The 22,149-nt window shown below is 31.6% G+C and overlaps 1 protein-coding gene across 3 annotated transcripts in view; it reads right to left on the bottom strand.

Moving 5' to 3' along the window:
* Positions 1-18,534, bottom strand: part of LOC148279122 (uncharacterized) — a 144,599-nt gene extending 126,065 nt beyond the window's left edge. The window contains exons 1-3 of one of the 3 annotated variants that reach the window (XM_088230417.1): positions 18,241-18,259; positions 9,148-9,171; positions 8,341-8,997 (exon numbers count right to left, since the gene is read on the bottom strand). In XM_088230417.1, coding sequence (XP_088086543.1) covers positions 8,341-8,383 — 43 coding nt within the window. In that variant the 5' untranslated portion in view covers positions 8,384-8,997; positions 9,148-9,171; positions 18,241-18,259. Of the gene's footprint in view, positions 1-8,340; positions 8,998-9,147; positions 9,172-18,240 lie in introns of all 3 variants that reach the window. The other 2 variants (XM_088230420.1, XM_088230418.1) reach the window with 2 other exon arrangements.
* Between the last annotated feature and the right edge of the window lie 3,615 nt (positions 18,535-22,149).

Here is a 22,149-nt window from a genome sequence, read left to right as displayed (position 1 = left end):
TCAAACCATTTATTCCGGGTCAATCCTTTTTATATTAATATTTTTTTACATGATTTTTAATGATCTTTGAATTGTGTACAAAACTTCTTTTTTTCGAGGAATACCACATTTCGCCAGGTCAATAGACCATTCTTTCAGATTTTCCTCTTCTGTAGAGGTCAAAAAAGTATCAAGCCCAGTGAAAACGATCTTGCAGGGTTTCTTTTAGTACCTGCTACCTAGTTTTCGATTTGTCTCTCGAATGTCAACTTTGTCTTCTCGGGTGGCCTTTAAAGCAGTCGATACTGCATTCTCGTCGTTTCGACATAACAAATACATTTTTGATTTAATGTTGCTTAAAATTATACTAAAGATTAAAATAAAGATACGTAGGTATCTTAAAAATAGACATCTTCAGTCTAAATATTATTCTCTAAGTAGGGTGGATGACACGTGGAATTGAAGAATCCTGTCCTCAACCTCAAATAATATTTTACTTTTTAAAGTGGCCAACTTTAGGATCCGTGCAAATAAATTAATGCACTTTTGGTGATTATTCTGTATTCAGAATACTCTTAATAGAAAAATCCTGTTGTCAGCTAAGTGGCTGGCTGTTGGAAGTTTTGTTAGTTTTGAAGTTAACCTTTTACGATTTCTTAAGTCATCTACTTCAAGAAATGAGTAAAATTAACGAAATATCAATTAATTTTATTATTTAATTATCAAAAAGTGTCTTCTAAGATAGGGCAAAACTAATATGAATTTACAGAGAACATTTAAAAAAATATTTTAGAGCAGTCATCACACTAGTTTAAATAAACAAAATGGCCGTCTTTGCATCGAGAGCTTGACACTAACTGAATGAATGAAGATATTCTTTCGAATTTCAATATCTGATGTCACCCAAGTTTTCATTAAATGAGGCTTTTTTTTTAAACACAAGAAAATATATTATACACGTGCGTTCGGGGACAAATTAACTTCCAAATAGTATAATATATACCTACAGTATATTAATTTATATTGTCTTACCAAATAAGTATTTATAAGGTACCTTTATTTATTTAAAAATTCGTTTGTCAACATAACGCCGATAAAAAAAATACAGTTTGATAAGTGAACGCAAAACGTTTTCGTTTTGTCTGCTCTTAAAAATTAAAAATGGATTTATAATGAAATTTGACATTTTACGATAGTATTTTTAAATAAATTTAAATTATATATACGTTTGCCTACTGACCTAAGAACTGTATGGTTTGTTGATTATAAAGAAAGAAAGATGATCGATGTTTTCTTTCTGATACCAGGGGCTATAAAATAATAAATGGAAAAAACACCTTTAAATAAATATTTCGGGTTAACCTTATCAGGATTTGGAACCAAGACCACAGCGTGCATAGCCAAACGTCCTTCAACATTCATGGTAGTTTTTTAGGTGGCCTCCGTGGTAATAGCTAAGATGCATAACTTACACAAGGTTTAGCGTTCGATAACTGTTAAGACACAAAAATGTGATTTTTCTAAAGCCTGGGTGTTCTGTGCTGAAATTCACCATTCTAATCAAGCCTCCTGTCCTGGTGTGGTTTTAAAATTATTTTATTTTTTTAAAACCGCTAAAATTGCGTGGGTTTACTCCTCTAAAATTTTATAATGAAGTTAATGGGTGTACGAGTATAATATAAAAACTAGTTTGGTATTTTGCAAAATGACATGAAGTGTTTTCGTCGTAATAATAATGTTCTGGGACAGATTAGAGGAGTAAAAGAGTTTTCCTGTTAACGCCTTTCTTACGAATGAATGTGGGAAGATTTACAAGTACATTGTTACATGATTATTTGCAACTATAATATATTATCCTGAACCTCCTTATTTTTATATAAGTAACGTACTATCTGTAAGATTGCCAAAATCCTTTGAGACAACTACAAATGTTCCTTACAGAATTTTCCGATGTACATAAAATTAAAAGCATTTCAAATTTTAATTTTCCGTTATAGATTACTTTAATTGCATTTTGAAATGGCGTAAACAGTTTTCTCAAATTTATATCGCTAGTTGAGAAGTCCTTGATTACACGTGTCGAATGAATAGCGTATTTTTCTCACGTCTCTTTTTTAACTTGTTGAAAACAATTACTCTGTTCTTTTCGCACTAAAATGAATATTTTTTATAGCCTGACTTGATATCCCCCTACAGGAGTCAAGTCAGCCAAGGCGCCGGGAAATCTCCGGATACGTTCACACGATTGACGTTCCGAGTTTGTCCGACAAAATTGCTCCATAGACCTACTGGAGAAATTCATGTTTTCAAGTATTAAGGCTGTAGTCTGGTTAAACGCACGCAAAATGAGGAAATCATACGATTTTGGCATTTTCTTTCATTCTTCGCCGTTTCTGAAGTTCCGTATTGACGGAGTAATGAACTGGTGCCTAGGTGTTCCAGTGCATCCCCATTTGTAAAGTGACTAAATACCAACGCAAGGTAACATCTTTAGCCACATACTGTATTGTATATGTCTGTATTGAATGCCGCAGCGAGACTTATTTTTGGAATCTCTAAGTTCAGTCATATCACTCCACTACTTCGGAAATTACACTGACTACGTTTACCACAGAGGGTGGAATACAAACTCTGTTGGCTTATGTATAAGTCACTGCACAACTCTGCTCCAGAATATCTAAGGGAACTCTGCATTCCAGATGAACTAGCTGACAGACGTCTTACGCTTAGATCAACGTCAAAAGGGAAAGTTATTATACCTTTACGCAAACAGCACACTAAATTTGGCGAACGCGCATTTGCGGTCGCAGGCCCTACGGCATGGAATGCTCTCCCAGTAGAGGTCCAAAACTGTGAGAGTGGAGTGATGTTTCGGAGAAACTTAAAAACTACTTGTCCTCTAAATCATTTGAATAAATTCTTAGCATGTGGTGACAAAGTACATTATTTTTCTTAAATTAAAAAGTTAAAATTAAATTCATATCTTTATATAATCACTTTCGAAAGCGCCCTTGAGGTATTAAATTACGAAAATAGCGCTTTATAGGTTATCCATAATTATTATTATACTTCATTTGTCCACCTTCAAAGTAGTCTAGTAAAATGCCCTTTAGTAATTTTATACTTTTAGTTTTGCTTAGGATGTACTTTCCTAATCAAACAGCTTGTAACTACCAATTAATTTTGTTTTTTTGTTAATATTTTTTAAAAATATTTATCTACTTTGCCTTCTCGTATGCCTTTGTAAAACGATTTTGAATCGACAGCCCAAGAAAGATCCCGGCCATGATAGAATAGTTATCCTACCGGCAGTTCAAGGGAATTCAGTAGTGGGTAGGTAAGCGGCCACTACTCTCCAGACCTTCCCCACACCCTTATATTTTTTTACTTTTATATTTTTCTAACAATACTTACTTAAACTTTACCGCCGTTACTAAGAAGCGTGTCACTCTACTCGTCTTATTTTCTCAAAAGTCGTTTATTATCTCCTTACGTTAAAATTGTTTCGTGACAAAAAACATTGCTGGGGAAAATACATCTCGGATAAAAGAAGCTGCCTGACATGTGACCGTAAGTCGCACGGCGGTATTATCATCTCACATTCTGAAAGTGGCAACCGCAGGAAGGCTGGAGATGCTTTACTATCCCCATTTTTCCACGTTATTTGTGTACCGGGCTCCCAAAACAAGACTGACTTAAGTCAAAAGATCGAGTCTGTAATAAAATAAATAAATAATGTTTCACCATCCCGATTCTTCCCACATTGTCATTAGGCGAAATACTGGTATTTCTAATAATTAAATTAACTAGCCAAAGTAATAATAATGATAGTCTCGCTGCAGTAGTCGCCAATGTTGGGAGGACCTGAAAGGCACCGTAAGAAAAATAAGATGAATCATCCATAGTCTCTTCACAAAATATTTCTGTAATAATTTAGATACATATTTTTTCTTTTTTTTTGCTATAGCCGCTCAATTGCTACACCAATACAATACAACTTACTCAAAAAAATATGACAGTATTGTATAAACACCCTTTGATTTCAGCGCAAAATCTCTTACAGTACAGAAAACAGGAGTTATTTTTATTTATATTTATGACCTAATAATGTAATTAATTCTGTATTAGCATACCAATTGCTTTAAAATAAATATTTTTAAATAAAATTCTATGGGGATTTTTTTTTAAAATATATAATCCAGTCTTTGCTTAGTAAAACAAAGTGCTAGCCATAAAACTCTGCGTGGAGAACAAATAATAATAAAATGTTCCTAATACTATAATAACTTACATACTCAATTTAACTTATTTTGACTTGTGACAGTACACTGTGATGTATCCCTGTAATAGTTTTTCTACGTTATACCATCTTTATGGGTAGATATAAAAGTGTTTGAGAAAAATAACACGCACGGTTCCACCCGGCTGCGCCTCGATTTGTGTGGTAGTAGTCAATATTTACGGTGTATTGTATAGTAGATACACGCCTACCCAAAGGTTCCACACCGAATACTTCCAGTTATCTTATCGAAGCTTTCTGCGATATCACAATATTGGGGTAACGTAAAATAGTGTTAAATATTTACGCCTTGCGGAGAATACATCAGATGTGTAGAGCTTATTGTGCCGTTATGGGGACAAGGTTACAAATAAGTATCATTTACGGAAATTGTGGGGTGTAATATCTGATGTTTTTTCGTAAACGCAAAAAAAATATATTTGTGTAAGATTGTCATCATATATAGATACCTTTTTATTTAAATTTGCCTTCATACTGAAATTGTGAGAACAGAGTTTGACATTTGCAAAAGGAATTCAACATTTGAAAATTAATTAATTCAAGCTTTAGAGTTCAACCATAAACAAGTACCTAAGTACCTACTTACCAATGCAAACTTACGATATCTTTTTCACGTTTAAACGAACAGTTTTTACTGGCTTTCATAAAACAAACAAGCATTATGGTTTCCAATTAAATGTCTAGCTCGCGTCAAAATCCGGCTGGCGATTAAAGAATGACTTAATACGTATTGGGCATCACTGAGCGTTTGGGCATAAATTAAATGTAGTAATTTTAGAAGGCTCGGGATGCGTTTATGTGTATTCCTAGGTCAATGGTATTATTTAGGAAAACCGAACCTGTTTTTATGGTTACGTAAAAGCATTATTAAGCAATATTTTTATCTTTATAGGAAACGGGGTCTGACTTTTCTTTATACAAACGCATTCCCGCATTTTCTCTCTGAAATATGGCACTAGAGCAGTGATTTCACATTCTAGATCATAGGTTATTAACTTGGGCGATAACGCCCCCTTTGGGCATTTGAGACTTTCACGAGGACAGTAGAAAACCAAGAGAAAATTATGGGGCGTTGAGGTGGCACAGTGAGGGCGTGAGCGGGTAAAAAAAGTATAGGCCGAGAAAGACAAAAATAACACTTCGTACAATATCTCATTGTTGATTGCTAAAACAAGCAAATCACATACTATTGGGAAAGATTCAATTTCACCGGCTGTAAAAGGAGTAATAACCACTGTGCTCCATAAACCAGCTGCAGATTCCTTTAGGCAATAGTTATGTGCAAAGACGAATTACTGATATAGCTGAAAACATTGAAGAACCCTTATGCAATCATCTGCACACTTGTCAACCAATTCAGTTGGATGAGTCCATATTACGAACCAATGAAACATTGTTATTAAAGATGAAAAAACATGTCAAGAACTATGGTTCTCTACAATTTTGGAAACAAATACAAAAGTAGCAACCATATTTAATACGCTGGAAAAAATTTCCTTTCATTAATATTTTTTCAGTTTCTATAGATGGCGAACCGGGCTTGATACGCCGTCACAAAAGCTTCAGTGTGTGCGTAAAAAATAAAGTTCCTGTCGTGCTTGCTGTGCATTGCGCAATTCATCGCCAGCATTTGGTTGCGACAAATCTGAGTGAAAGATTTCATACATCACTGCAATACGTTATTAGAGCAGTCAATAAAACCAGAAGTAACTGGTTGAACAACAGATAATTTAGTCAGATTTACATTGCAGAGTATTAAAGGTTTCAACTGATTGCTGCTTCACACAGAAATGCGCTGGCTGTCAAAAGGTACTTGTATGACTCGATTTTACAATCCGTTTGGGTCTCTGATAGAGTTCCTAGGAAGCCAAGACACAGATTTGCGTGACAACCGCATCTCATCAAAGAACGATATTGATTACTTGACAGACCTGTATAAATTGTTTAATGATGTCAATCTCCAGCTTCAAGGCTACGACTTAAACTTGATTAAGACAAGAAATACTGTTGCTGCTTTTGTATCCAAACTGTTTTTATACAAAAGAAATATCGGCAGTCGGGAATTCATTAACTTCCCTAATACTACAGTGTTATTACAAGTTTAAATATATTCGTGGTAATAGCTGTTTCAGATTCGCGACAGATGATAAGCAAAAAAAATGGGGGGGAGGGGCACTAAAATAAAATATATTCTCAAAGTGGGCGGTGGGCAAAATAATATTGAGAATCTATGATTTAGATATTTACAATTGCCATTGGCGAATTCCTATTATATTTGTTTTTTGATCAATTGTTACTATGGAAGCTAGAACCATCCAAAAACCCGTAAAAATGCCCAGTTTTATCCGCTGTCTCAGACGCACGGTATACAAATATGATACTATTTTTGAAAAACGCAAGCCGTACCGATACATAAAATTTTGTTCTGTGTCTTTTTAAACTGAGAAACACAAAAATCATAATGTAAATGTGCATATCTAATTTGAATTACATACAATAATTGATATCAAACTTTCGATTGTGTTATTTAAATTACATACGAGTATATACTCAAATTCAGCAACAGAAAAGCTTTGCCAGGTTTAGTTCGTATTTTGTAAAATTAACTAAATGAGTAAAACTATTTGTACAGTACATTATGTAGATATCCTAAATACATTTTTTGAAATAACAAATCGGTTTGTATAATTTATAAAAAGATTAATAGAAATATATATAGTAAAATACGAAAAATTAACGTAACAGAGTCCTGGGTGGTTACTTTTACCAGCCAATAACAAATTATAATCCCTGAAAATTCCTAGACATACGAGATTTTTTTTACATATATACCAACGTCTAAAAGGTTTTTTTAAACATAATAAATTAAGGTGCAAAAAAAACGGAAAATAAATTATGAAAATAAAAAATTAAAAAATAACTGCAAAATAAAACAAAAACACTAAACAGTTTTTTTTTTTTTTCAATATTTGTATTATTTAGATCAAAGGCCGGCATAGCAAATAGCCGTTTCTTTGGTTGCGGTCCAGAAAGTATTATAAAACGCGTAATCGGCATTTACAAACTTAGGGCTAATTAATTCGTTCCTATTTCTGAAATGTGCCATTTTTTCTAAAAGGTTCTTAGTTTGTTTTGTATTTTTTTTGTTTATTTAAAAAAATATATAAGTATGTAATATTACAACAAAATACAAATTTTGGATAAAAATGTTGACGATTCACGTTGCGCAAAAAAAACAATTTCTATGCACATACTCATTTTATTATTACTAATTTTACCCTTTTTATTTCACTTTATTATTTTTATTGCTCATTTTATTATTTAATATGTTTTTTTACATTTATTCTTAATTGTTTAAACTTTCTACTGAATATGTTGTTTAATTTTTTATAAATCTTGGGTAAAAGGAAATTTATGTTTATATAAAAAAAAAATATTAAGCCAATATGTTAGTATTGTATAAATAAAACACTTTGTTTTAAGTCCACTGAGTTTATATATTTAACACCTTTTTATTATTATTATAATAAATAAAAGAGGTCCAATTACTGTTCCTTGAGGTATTAAAAAATCTTAACCGATTACTTTATAAACAATATTTTCATTATGTTCAAATGTTTGCAGATAGGCTGGATTTCCTTCCTAGGGAGTATCAAGTACTAGTGACGGGTCATAAGCCCTGTAAATCCTTAGACTTCCATATTGCCAACTCAAAAATGTTTTCTCTCTGTGTTACAACAAATTTAGATCTTTTGTTTTATTACTAAAAATATCATTCAGTTTTACTATCTCTTGGCATCTTTTTAATAACTTTGAAACCAAGATGTAACATTTCCGCAAATACCAATTTTAATTCATTTATGAATAAGTTTATATGGCCAGAACACCCGAGTTGAGAGGTGGAAAGACCATAAAAAACGAAGAAGAAGAAGAATAAGTGTATCATCGGATATACTGTCAAAAGTTTTTCTTAAGTCAATAAAAATACCTAAATATCTATAGAGAAAGTAAATTATGGAAATAGGGAAAATATTAAGGACCATAAACCACAAATATCTTACCTGCTACAGTCAGCACCAACGCGAGGAGTGCGGCACGAGACATTCTGTAGCTCACGTGGATGTTCTTTTATGTCTCCGACTGTATCAATTTATTTGTCCACCACTCCGTCACATTTGAAGGGCGCCATAAATCAGACTCGCCGGGACAGTTCAAGTCTCCCCGACCAAGAGAACAAGAGTGTAGAGGAGGTACAAAGCCAAGCGTCCGTGTCTCTTCTCCAATTCCTGACAAATGTTCGGCGCCCTTATTATGCCCATGGTATCACTTTCGTGAACATGTATCGATCTTTTCTGTTTTCCTGTTATTATTTTATCTACTCCGCACCCAGTTTGCTCAAGAGACAGGAGATAATTCTATTTTACTATATTCACAGAGAGAAATTTCGTCCCAATCCACTAACACAAAGCGTCGGAATGCCTTCACACCATTCTGTGAAACATGTTTTTAAAACTCACTACGGCACTTGGATTTTTTTCTGTAATCCGAAAATTTTCTTTACTATTTTTCAAGTTAATTATTAATCAAAAGATAACACTTCACGCGCTTTATTTTATCTGTAGCTATGTAACTTCAGTTTAATTAAAATTCCTCAGTGAAAGTAATAATCAAAAGATTACAATTCTTGCTTTTCTTTTTTATCTGCACCTATATAACTTCTGTTAAATTAAAATTCCTCAATAAAAGAAATAATCAAAAGATGACACTTCACGCGTTTTTATTTTATCTGTAGCCATGTAACTTAAGTGAAATTAAAATTTCTCAGTTAAAGTTCTCGGTGAGAAGTTCGTCATAAAAATGTTTATTACTTTTTGTTTCATGAATAAAGACACCTAAATGGTCGTGAGGTAAAAGACATATGTATGGTTTAATAAATACTAAGAATATATAGATATGAAAATATTTATAATGTATATTTAACTCTGTCCAAATGTTTGTAGACAAAATACACTCCCTATGGCGTTATTAAGACTAATAAATTACAACAGAGATGCATAACATTTCAGAGAAGGAAACATAGGAGTCTAGGTATTTACAAGGCTTATGATCTGTAATTTGCCACAATAAACATTTGGACAAATTCAACATTTTGAAATTTAACCAACTGTCCAAAAATTAAAGTAAAAAAATTGGAAAATTGTTTTCAGGCGTTACCTAGTATGAGAAATAATTCAATCAGATTAATCTCTTCACAACAATAAAGGTATTAGCTCTTTTGCTTTACTGAAATCAACAGATGGAAGAAATATGAATGTTCAAACATAAGCAAAATGGTGAACCTTACACAAGGTGTAAAGTGGTCACTTTAACCGGCAAGTCGTAAGCCTTTTAAACGCGTAGACATCCATATTTCCTTTTCTAAAAGGTTCTCCATCTCTGTTGTAATTTATGAATATATTACTGATGTAGTTGTGTTTTTAAGCCATACTTTTCCCTCTCAATTTGCTGCATCTCATTATAAAATCCTACTGAGAATGGCGCCTACGCACAGATTTCAATATTTTATACCGGATACTGAAAAAAACTATTATTATATGTGTGATTTTACGGTGGAAGCAAACGTCAGTTTGGTATTTAAACTTAAGTCACCGTATTATTTATTTGCATAGTGGGTAGATATAACTCACTTTGCCAATTTTTACGAAAATGCAATAATTATTTAACTTCAAACTTTTTGAAATTAATTTAATTTGGTCCAACTGGAATGTGGAATAGAAGAAACACTTTGTGTATTTTATTTAACGAACAAACTCATAGTTTCATAAAATCCACGTATAAACATACAAAATGACACATGTTTTGATCCTTATAACGTAATTGAAGAATTCTGGATTAACTCAGAAACTCATAAAGTGTCTGGCACTTATATTTTAGCATCGCAACACGTTTGACGTAGAAATCAAGTTTTTAGCGATATTATAATTATAAAGTATTTTGTTTTATTTTATTTTATTAGGGAAATCAACAGTTCTACATACATATTTTAGGTAAACAAACAGATATAGTGTATAAACTCAGAACTAATAACAGATTATCACATAGTATACAAAGTTAGTAAAGAAAATATATTACATTTTAAATAAATACATACAATTTATACATATAAAAATGTTATTTTCATGTACTCAATAATCAAAGATTTTTTAAATATTAATTTTAAGAAAATTAAGTTACTGTAAATTGGGCGAGATAAGGACAAAAATGCTTGAAGAGAGGATAAGGAGGGGAGGGGAGATGTACATATTTATTATTATAATGTCTACTAAGTTACATAATACATTTTTAGTGTAAATTTTAAATCTGACAGAGTGATGTTTATTTAATCTATATTTTTAAATTAGATGTAGAAGTATGTAGATGATACAGTATATTATTTTTTTATGTGTAATACAATCTTCATCGCACCTGAAATTGTTTTTACTAGTGCGGTATTGCGTTACATATAAATTATTTTTATTTTTGGACAAGTTTTAATACCAATATTCTTCTACCATTCTTTTAAATTGCATTGTCTACCGCAAAAATTCAACAGATGTTGCCTATAAGTAAATAATAATGTGAAGTACGCCTATTTAATCAAGATAAAAAAAATGTAGTATCGTCTTTATAAAACAATTTAAATATGCCGTCTTCGCATTTTTTTAATGTGTGTTCATGATTAATTGACACAGATATCTATTAAAATTATTAACGTCTTTTTTAACTGAAAACTACTAAAAAATGGGAATTTTCGAAACCCTAATCAGTGAGTCCACGTCCTTACCATGGGATCACAATGCGATGCATAACCATATTATTATTTTTATATAAAATATTTTGCTTACTTTTGTTGTAATTGTTAATTATTGGAGATATTCCGGTTAAATTGGGAATCTATTTTATTTCCTAGCTGATATATGCGAAAATATAATTTTATTATCATGATTACTATTATGTGTAAGTCTTTCTAAAAGAGTACACGATTTAATCATATTACGAGTCTATCTAAATCAATTAAACAATTATAACAGAATATCAATTTTATTAAAATATTTCTAAATGTTAGTTTTGTCCACATATACTTCTTCGTATTTAGAGATAGCGTAAGACAGGTCGATTACATATTGTAGTGGAGGACTACCTTTATAACTAATATTTCTCATCCACACAGCCAGAAATCAAACCTGGGACCTCAAGCGTGGTAGGCGAATGCGCTAACCACTACGAGGTGGGCCTATCTCCATTTCGAATTCCTTTTTTCAGGATTTTTACCTGACAGGTAAATCATCATCATCATCATTATTCCCTTTTCACTCCAAATGGTACATAGGGCACTGCACTGATACACCAATCGCAGCGTAGTTTGATCATTTTTGTTACAAGAAGGTGATAAAATCAGTCATACGCTGCAGATGCCAGTCCAAGGACTGTGAAATATTTAAGCGTAAAAACGCCGCTTCAAATCAATGTTTCGTGTCAACTATGTCAGAAATTGAACGCGATACTTCTTGCATTGTATGCAATCGAACTGACCACAACACCACGAGGCCGACACTACGACACGAGGCAGGTAAGTATAAATAAATTTTGCCTGGCAGTTATCGAATACAAAACATCCGTCCCGGGTTCTAGTTTTATTTCACAAACATAATTGTATTTTTCTTCCACCCCGAAATACGTAAATGACATTTTTAGGTATTTTATAAAATATGCATTTTTGCCCAATAGACCAGTAGGCCAGTGTTACAGTGATAGATTACAGCACATAACACCCTAACTTTAGAAAAATCACATTTCTATTTTTTTGTGTTCTCACCAGGAATCGAACCTGGAATCTTCATCACTGAGGCCGCTAAATTTTTCGTTTGTTCGTTATGTATAAAACCACAGTTGACAACTTAATATGAACAATTTAATAGTGAAATTATTCAAATGCAACATGAAGAGAATCTACAAACGTATTTTTATTAACAACTAAAGTTCGTTAATGCGTTAAAATGGCAGTTGTCTTTTCAGATTGGATTGATCTTACCGCCGGTGTGCCACAAGGGGGGGTACTTTCTCCACTTTTATTTTCCCTTTTTATCAATCCAATAACAAAAAACTTCCCCTGTTCGTACCATTTATACGCCGATGATTTGCAATTGTATATTCACTTAAAAGATTACATAATTTCTTGCCAATTAGCTATCCAGATGCTAACTCTAAATTACTTGATAAGTTAGAACGATTGCAGAATATTTGTATACATTATATCTTTGAACTTTGCAAATTTGACCACATAACCGAGTATCGCACGCAACTACACTGGCTCAGTATCAGGCATAGAAGAAACACTCACATTCTATCACTTCTTCACAATATTTTTAATGATCCCACTTCGCCTGTTTATCTGAGAGAGCTCTTCCAACCTCTTTCACAACACGGACTATCTCTTCGATCTAGCAACGAGAAAACCCTTTTAATACCCTGTCATCGCTCTAATTTTCTTGCCTCCTCTTTCACAGTAGTAGCCGCTTGATTGTGGAATAATCTACCTACTATTGTTAAGCCCCTTCTTTATTTACATTTAAGTCAAGATTTAAATGTCACTATCTAAATATCGAAATTGTTCCTTTATCCTTCTTCTTTCCTTCCCATCCTCTCTCCTCTCTTCATAGTATAGTGTTATTTTTTTTTTATAAATTTTTATTTTGTTAATCTTTCTTTTTAATTTTTGTATAAAATTGTAAGATTCAATACGTCCATGTATTTGTAATTTTCTCAAACTGAAGGTAGGAAGAAATTGCCTTAACGCGATTTGCCTGCCCTTATATGTATATATATTGTAAATGTATATAAAGTGTTAAATAAATAAATAAAGTTTACTAAGAAACTGGATATTGAATACGTACTTATTATTCTTATTTTTAGGGGGGGGGGTCAGTGCTATGCAAGCTCCTGACGTCACTGCGATCTGTGAAGATCTATTGTGACGGGTCCCGCGAATAGTTCTTGCCCTCCAAGTCCAGGTCTATAAAGAGCCTGGCTACTGTGTGGAAGGGGAGAGATTACGTTTTTCTTAATGAATGAATACGTACTTGGTATTATGAAGATATTAAAATTATAAGGAAACATAGCCATATAATAATTTTTCCCTTCAAGTCTTTATCAGACCTTTTTTAATTTAGTTGATTAAATTAGGTGTCTGAAGACGTTTCAAGCAGCTTATTATTATTACTCTGGCCTGGCATAACAAGATATTTGATGAGCGTGAATAAATGCGAAAATGTTCTAAAAATTCAATTTCTTAAAAAGTCGGTAAATTAGATTAAAACGTCCCTTCTTTCTAAATATACATATTTCTTCAATAATTAGGATCTTGCTTCCGTTTGTCAAATTTTTCATTCTGAAAATCTAATTTTTAACATAAGATAAAAAAAATATTTTTTATGTTCCTTACTTCCACCAAAACCATGTTTTTAATCGTAGAAAGTACAATAAACGGTTGGACAGTTCAATTTTCTTATAACATACTATAAGAGTTAAAAATGAAGATTGATTTATCTTGTGAGAAATTGAACAGCAAATATCTCAAGTCAGAATAATTGATATGATAAACATTGAGAGAAATTTATTCCTTAAATGAATTCTCATGTACGAGTAATAGTATTGGATAAACAATTCGGAAGTTCAGTGCTATGGATTTCAAAAAAATATTCTCATACCCGTTAATGTAAAAATCTATTTTTTTGCAATTTTAAAGTAATAAAGGTCTATGAAATAGTCATGTAAAAAAAAATGCTTATGATAATAAGCGTCATAAAAAATATTTTAAAATCTGTAATTTCGAATTCCCGCAAAAACAGTCATTCCATTGGCAACGCCCCTCATACGAAACGATTCATGTTTATTTGTTCCTTCCCATTCAAATTTGTTTAGATTATTGTCACGAATCTTAACATCTCAACTGCCAAGGCCAACATGTTGCGTTTTTCTAGCAACGTATTTTTATTAAATTTCTTTTTTACATATAATCAAGTTGTGGTCCCGTGGTAGTATTGTGGACTCACGGGCCAAAGGTCCGAGGTTCAAATCCCACTCTACCACAACTCGATTTCCATTTTTCCAGCACAAGTTATTTACGACTTTTAGAAAATAGTCTGAAAATTTATATATTTTTTATTAAGTAAATAAAAAAATCGAGTATTTCTCTTTTAAAATAAATAAATATGAGTGAAAACATTTCTCCACAATATCCATATTGATTTTGAAAATACAATTGCTTATTGTAAATCCGTTTCATTTATTTTTATCGGTATTCGTAGTATGTGATATTTCCCTACTGTTCGAGGAAGATTCTCGAAAATGTATTAAAAAAATAATAAAATAAACTGCTTTGAAATACCACAAGTTCTGGTAAATTAAAATAAATTTGTGTTGTTATGTGTTTTTCGAATTTCGACACTTATGAGGTTCTGTTTTTGAAAATCAGTAAACGTCACCGACTTGAACTTGTGACGTCGCGGGGGGGGGGGTAATTTCAAAATGACAAAACTTAAAAAAAACAGCGATGATGATACGAAAGATAAAAAAATCAATTCACTTAGTTTAATTGTCTACTAACAAACAAAAATATTAAAAATACACTGAACTTCCTAATTTTAATTTATTCTGCGGGTTTGCAGGATCATATCATATACCTACGCATAGTGAAATTTTGTTACGTTTTTATTTCTATTTTCTCCCAATAGGCCATATAGAACTATATAAAACACACAATGCATCATATTTTAAATATGATTTGAAATCTATATGCTCATTTCACCGTGAAATTCAGTTTTGAGTTGCGCATTTAATTTTATTGTTAATAAATATTCTATGTGTAAAACCAATAAAAAGGGCATTTGGGACCTTATGTTTAAAATTTAAAAACCTATAATTTATAAGAAAGGTGAGTAAAAAGTTAATTAATAAATTAATAATTACTGCACGTACATGTTTATAAATTTGTGTAAACCACTTTAATTTGGAGTTACACTTCGACCGGTTTCATTCGACAGGTAGTAACCTCGATACCGGTCGAAGTGTAACTCAAAATTCAAGTGTTTCATACAAATTTATAAACATATACGTGTAAAATGTCATACCACAAAGTGAAAAATATTTTTGAAAACAATAATATAATAAAAAATGATTTAAATAATATTTGGCACCAATGGATTAAAAAAAAAAAACAAGTAACCAAAGGTTAACGAATGCAGAAACTTTGTTTTTTAATTACTAAAATTCTTTTTTTTGCGTTTTTTTGAAAAAAATGTTGCATCTAAATAATATATCAAGCTTTGTTGGTTTTACATCCTTCCAATTTTGGGTAGGTAAATCGATATATGCCAAGGGGACGCTACGCCACGGTACACATATCTACGCACTTAAATGACATACCTTCATTATGACGTCATAGTCGAAAATAAATTCTCTAGAGCGATCACGGAGATACACTACCGAACCCTTTATTTTAATGTTTTGAGTTAGGTACATCGATATGTACCGAGGGCTCTAGTACCCCACGGTACACATATCTACGCATTAAAAATGTCAAAAATTTAGTTACACCAAGCAATTTTTGTTTGAATTACGATTTATTTAATTTTTTAATCGTTCTGAGATAGACATTTTTTTTGTAAAAACCCTATTTAAAATGCGAAAGAAAAATAAGTAAACTTTAAAGGCCAAATTAATTCTGACATAACTGTCGATTTTGAAACCAAACGGCTAGATACAAAGATAATTTGGCTAGAAGCTGACATATTAACATTCCTTTTAAAAAGATTGCCACTATCAAAAAGAAAAATAATAATTGTTTTTTTTACATTTTTTTTTATCTTTCTCAAAGCATCTATCTGCATATCGGTAAAGCCGGTTTTTTAAAGAAAAGGTGTACCAACCAACCAAACAACCGACCCCGAACTTAACCGAACTGCGCCAAAAAATTGCGGAAGCTGTTGAAGACATCAACCATAGAAGATACGCCCGTTTTTTTTTTCCTGATGCAAGAAATATTTTAGCAAGTGTCGTACCATTTTGGAATTCAGACTAAATACGCCATTTTTTAAAGTCACTTGCCAAACCTAGCGTGGTACATTTTTTTCAGGCAGTTAAATTTGGGATATTTGATAGTTTTGAGTACATGATTAGGCAAAAAAGTATAAATTTCTTTATAACTAGAGCAGTTGTATTTTAATTTTAGACTGTCATTTACAAAAGGGTTTTTTCAGGCTTACATGAATAAAAAAAAATAGTAAAGTAAAGATTTGTCGTCACAGTACTCGAAAAATCATTACAGGATGTCAATTATCTTGATATTTTATTTATATTTTTTATTTATTTAAATGTTCAAATGCAAAGAATGAGTACTTAGGCAGATTTATTGCTTAAAACAATGTCTTTCCGACAATTTTAATAATTTAATGCTTATTATTTTTAAGGTTCATGACTAAATTATTTTTTTGATAACTGTCACCACCCGTTTTCGGCTTGACGTTGATTTTTGGGACAACCTAAATGTATTTATTTTAAGCTAAGGCTTTCAACACATAAAATGGAGAGAATAATTACCTTTACATTTTTAATGATATGGTAATTAATAATATTAGGCAAATGTTTATATTCTTATAGATACCTACATCTTTGTTTGAAAACATGTTTGAAAAACGTTACTTTGTTACTTTGATAAATAAAAGAAGAAAAAAAATTGCTTCATTGTAATACATTTCTTGATTAATTTCGTATATTTGTGTAGTTTATCGGATATCTGCATGGTAGGCCCAAAGTTCCTAGTTAGATAAATATCTATTGAATTGAAAAAAATTAGCAAAGAATATAATCAGCTAATTAATTACTATTAACTGTTACTTGCCACGTGAGAATAACATATATTTGACTTTCATTAAATAAACGATGACAAAAAGCTGTAATTGATATTTGGATTCATAGAATCATTAGCATTCCTGTATGAAAATAGTAGAAAAAATATGTAGTAGATCATTTTGGGGTTATTTTATTATAGACAAAAATCAGATTTTTCCTTCAATTTTAAAATACAAATACTTTTGTTATTGTGTCTTTAAACGATGTCATTAAAGCGGATAAACTAGAAACTGTTTTTAAACATTTTAATAGTAAACAGATAAACTATGTTAACCGTTCCGAAAACAACTTTTAATAATTTTATAAAAACGCCTTAAATGTATAATCAAACGTTTAATCTATAGAATTTTTAAACATAAAAATATATTTTTCAAAAAGGTTATTAAGCACTGTAAAAAGGAAATCCAATAAAAATTTAAAAAGTGTGGATAAGATGCGTGCCTCACGCATCCAAGGGATTTGAGTTCACTTCCCGGCACAATCAATTAAAACTGTAGTTTGATGCAAAGTAAGGAAATATACGATTTAGCCATTTTAAAAAGCCGTTATTTAATAACGCCGTTTGAAAATATCGTAAATTATTCATTATTAAACGTATTTATGATGAAAAAAAAATTAAAGGTTTGATATAATAACTTAACGATTGACAGATTGGTCCTCTTTAAAATCAGATTATTCGCATTGATAAAAGTACATGGTTATTTTTTTAATAACGCGACTTTGAAAGAACGGCGTTTTAAAATGGCAAAGTCGTAATATAACTTTCTTAGTTTTTACTTTTTTTACTCCCTAGCCTTAAATGTATTTTCCTCAATAACGGATACTCTCAAGTTATTTTTTTTAGCCTGTGGTCGAACATTAAAAATAATTCTCCATGCATTTAACCTTAAAATAGTAACTGTTTTTTTATGAACCTTATAAAATTGAACTGTTTGCCTATATTACGTATCCGCAACAATAACATGAGCAATAAAAGTATTTGAAGGATATTAAATAAAAATGGTAATTGTTACCACATTTAAATAAAATCTTGTGAAATATCAATTTATAGTAAACAAATGATCACTCGAGAGAAACTTTGAAACTCGACTTTTTACGTCTTCTTTTAAACAACGATCCTGCGAAAGCGCACTAATTCACACGAGTACTTTTTAAATCGTGAAAAGTACCTTCTAATTGAATTCAATTGACTTTCTTTCGTAAACACTTTGTAACTGGTAAAGTCGCACAACGAAAACACTCGCCACCGGCGTCGCTCGGCGTCGCGGCGCGCACGAGTCGGAAGGCTGCGAGAGCGGGACTGGCAGATGAGCGTCCGTGTCCCGTCGAGCGCGTGCGCGCGTCTCGAGAGGCGTGTGCGCCGGGAGCTCGCGGCGGGGCGCGGGGCGCGGGCTGCGGGATGTGAGGCGGTTACACTTTTGACGATTGAGAACTTTACATTTTCACTTAAAATCATAATCATGCCACATTTTGTAATAAAAATCTACAAGTACTTTTTTCAGGAAGCAAAAATCGTTTTATTTAGATTAATATAGTCACCAACGATTATTTTCATACAAAAGTAATATTTGATAAAACGGGACAAACAAATGTAAATATTTTCAAAGTGTGAAAGTTAAAACCTCACAGATATAGACCGTTATGTGATTAATATTATGTAGATGGATTTTTTTATAAAGATAAAAGTGTATTAAAGTAAAATAAAAGTGTTAGAATATGAGTAGATTTAAGTTATGTTAAATATAATATTAGTCAATGTATTATACACTAACTGACCCGACAGACGTTGTCCTGCCCGAAACAAAACTAAAAATTGTTAATATTCAAATATTAAATTTATAGAGGTACTCATTTATAGTTGAATTCCGAATTTTTATTTTTATTTTTTTTATGTATTAATAAAACATATAAGACATGAATATCATGATATTATATTCCCAGGAGTTGTACGAGAAAACTCATTTGGGACGGTACATAAAAAAAATAGTACATTTCTTGTAACAATACATAGTATACATTTAAACAATAAAAATTTAAACAAATTTTAACAATCTATGAACTTAATATTAAAAAAGGAAAGAAAACATTTAAACAATCTGTGAACTTAATATTAAAGATGAAAATAAAATAAATATTTTTTTTTTTTTTTAATATGGCATTCTTTTTGCAAACGTCAAACTCCGGTCTTCTCGTCAAAATGGTATACAAAACAAAAAAAAAATTTTTTTTCAAAAATTTAAAAATTGTACAGTGATAAGTCATTAATATATCAAATATATAATAGTGGACCCAAAATAGATCCTTGTGGTACTCCAAAATTTACTGATTGTATTTGGCTTTTTTAAAATTCAATTGAAGAATCAATACTACGAAAATTTCATTATTCAGAGCATTTCTAATCGCATTAGTAATTATGATATGTGCAATTGATTTTCCATCGTGCAATAAAAGATAAAATTATACTATATTATATATTATGATCCAAGCTATTCTGACAGGTAAATTTAAAGTTTTAAAATTCTCAATAATAATGTAATTTATTAATGTTTACGCTGTCAATGCATGTAAATCTCAATATATTTTGTTGTGAATATCTCCTTTTACTAATCGATTCATTTAATTCAATAAAATATTTAAAGTCAATCGAATGATACAACTACAACAAATCATTTTCTCGTTTAGGTAGGTAGATATAATAAAACACCACATGCGTTTTGGCAAACAATGTGAATTTTTTTAACTTTCCTAGATATTTTCACTAGGTACATATGTATATATAGTACATGCTCTTCGATTATCTTTGACATTGTGGAGGTTCCGAGTGCGATCCAATGGTCTTATTCTGTAACTAAATTGTTTCGTAAATTCATTCGTATCGCATACGATATCATCATAAGAGGGAACGAGAGCAAAATACTATATTGATTGCGTTAGAGCGAGATACATGACGAACGAACAATCTTACGAAACGAAATTGTGACAGAATAAGCCTGCAGTGCTCGCTGCCAATTTGGCGATCCGAATCCCCCGATTACACGGCCTTCTCTCAGTGTTAATTTTTTAGATCTATTCTGATTATTTTGTTGTGCGATTAATATATTGTTATAAATACTTTGAAACGTAATCTGAATTTGCCTCTTCAATTCCGACTCAGTTTAACCATCTTAAAACACAGTCTTACATCATTACCAGATTTTAGACTTTCACTATCTGACAAAGTTGTTTGACGCCTTTGGTTTTCTATGCGTATATTTATTTAACCGTTTACTGTTTTTTTTTTTTTTTTAAATAATGTATTCAGTCAAGTTCATTTTAATGCGCCTTTTCGAATATTTTACATTATGTTGAACCATAATTCCGCGTGCTTATTCTATTTAACTTTCGGATATTTTTCCCAGAGCATCATAATTTCTTTAACTAAAAATACAAAACATGACAGAAATAACATATAAAGAATAATTTATATCATGAATTCAGATTACGCTTATAACTTGGATTTATTATCTTGTCCCGTCGTTTCTGGAGAACATTCTTTTGTGAAAGTGAGCTCGTATATTACCTAAAATAACCTCAATATTTTCTTAACAAATCCTGCCAAGAATTTAGATGTATTTTGTTCCACTTACATTTTTGTGTATTGCAGAATTATAGTTTTTTTATGATTTTTGTACACTGGATAAATACACAAAAAAGCATTAAAAAACACGAACTTACAAAAGTATCATGTAATAGCTATTTCTACAAAATTAAAGACCACCTGCTAAAAAATTTAAAAATCATGATTTACGAAGCTTACGTTAAAAGAAAACCGAGCTATATGATCACTTACTGGAGAACAGTGGAGAACAGGTAACAAAATAGACATAATAAGGATACAAAGACAACATAATAAAATTATTAAACTAATAAATAACTTCCCTTACTTGACCCCAACATCTGAACTGTACGTATGAAGACGCCAATTTGACATTAAATACCTAAAAAAAATGTATTCACATTTGCAATAGGAAACAAACAAAACGATGACATAACAGTAACCGAAAATTCTGCCGCATCCAAAAAAACCGCATCCACAAATATTATACCGCACAACAACACTACCACATTGAAAAAATAAAGTCTTATCTGCCCTACCTGACTTTACAAATACTCAAAATATTTTTGATTCAACTAACTAGTATAAAAATGAGTATAGATATTCAAGAAACGTTTTCACGGTGAATCTCACCCATATCAAAAAAGGTTTCATCTCATTTACTAGTCAACATTGAAAGCATCCACCACATACCCGAGTTCGTTTTAAAGACTTGCCGAATTTCATCGAATTCACTCATACAAACAAGCGAATTGTGAATTGATTATATTTCTTCCTTTACTAACCAAATTCAATAAGAAAAAGCGGGACCAAAATATTTACACGTAAAACTTATAGTGTGCTTTTGCTGCCGCTCCAAACCTCATCTCCTACATAGTAGGGACAAGAGGAAGTACAAACAAAATAAATAAATAAAGTAATCACCTCATTCAAACTTCTTCATGTCGACAGTGATAGAAAATGTTAGTTTTTACTTTCTGGACCTCCATTACGCCCTCGGGTGATCCCATGGCCGGTCACTGGCGGCGTGGCGCACTCAAAAACAGCAGATTTACCCAAAGACTACCGGTTGCAAATCAACGTTTGCTACCACGCATACCTACTCAAAGCAGAATTGTGGAAGTGTTTTTACTCATCGGGTGAAAGCGATAAAATAGACATATTCGGCGTTCAGAAAAGTCCTCAGCAAAAGATGTCCACTGACGATCGAAAACCTCGAATTCCGGACACGCCCGGTGATTCCTGTTTAGTAAAGGATTAATTTCCTCCACCATCCCTAAGATCGGGACAGAAACGGCACAGAGAGGAGTTCCATCATGATGTTCAT

The sequence above is a fragment of the Micrasema longulum genome, unplaced genomic scaffold (assembly GCF_059751315.1).
Source record: "Micrasema longulum isolate JH-2025_06_02 unplaced genomic scaffold, ASM5975131v1 h1tg000759l, whole genome shotgun sequence".
Taxonomy (NCBI): domain Eukaryota; kingdom Metazoa; phylum Arthropoda; class Insecta; order Trichoptera; family Brachycentridae; genus Micrasema; species Micrasema longulum.
This window is presented reverse-complemented; position numbering and strand designations above follow the sequence as displayed.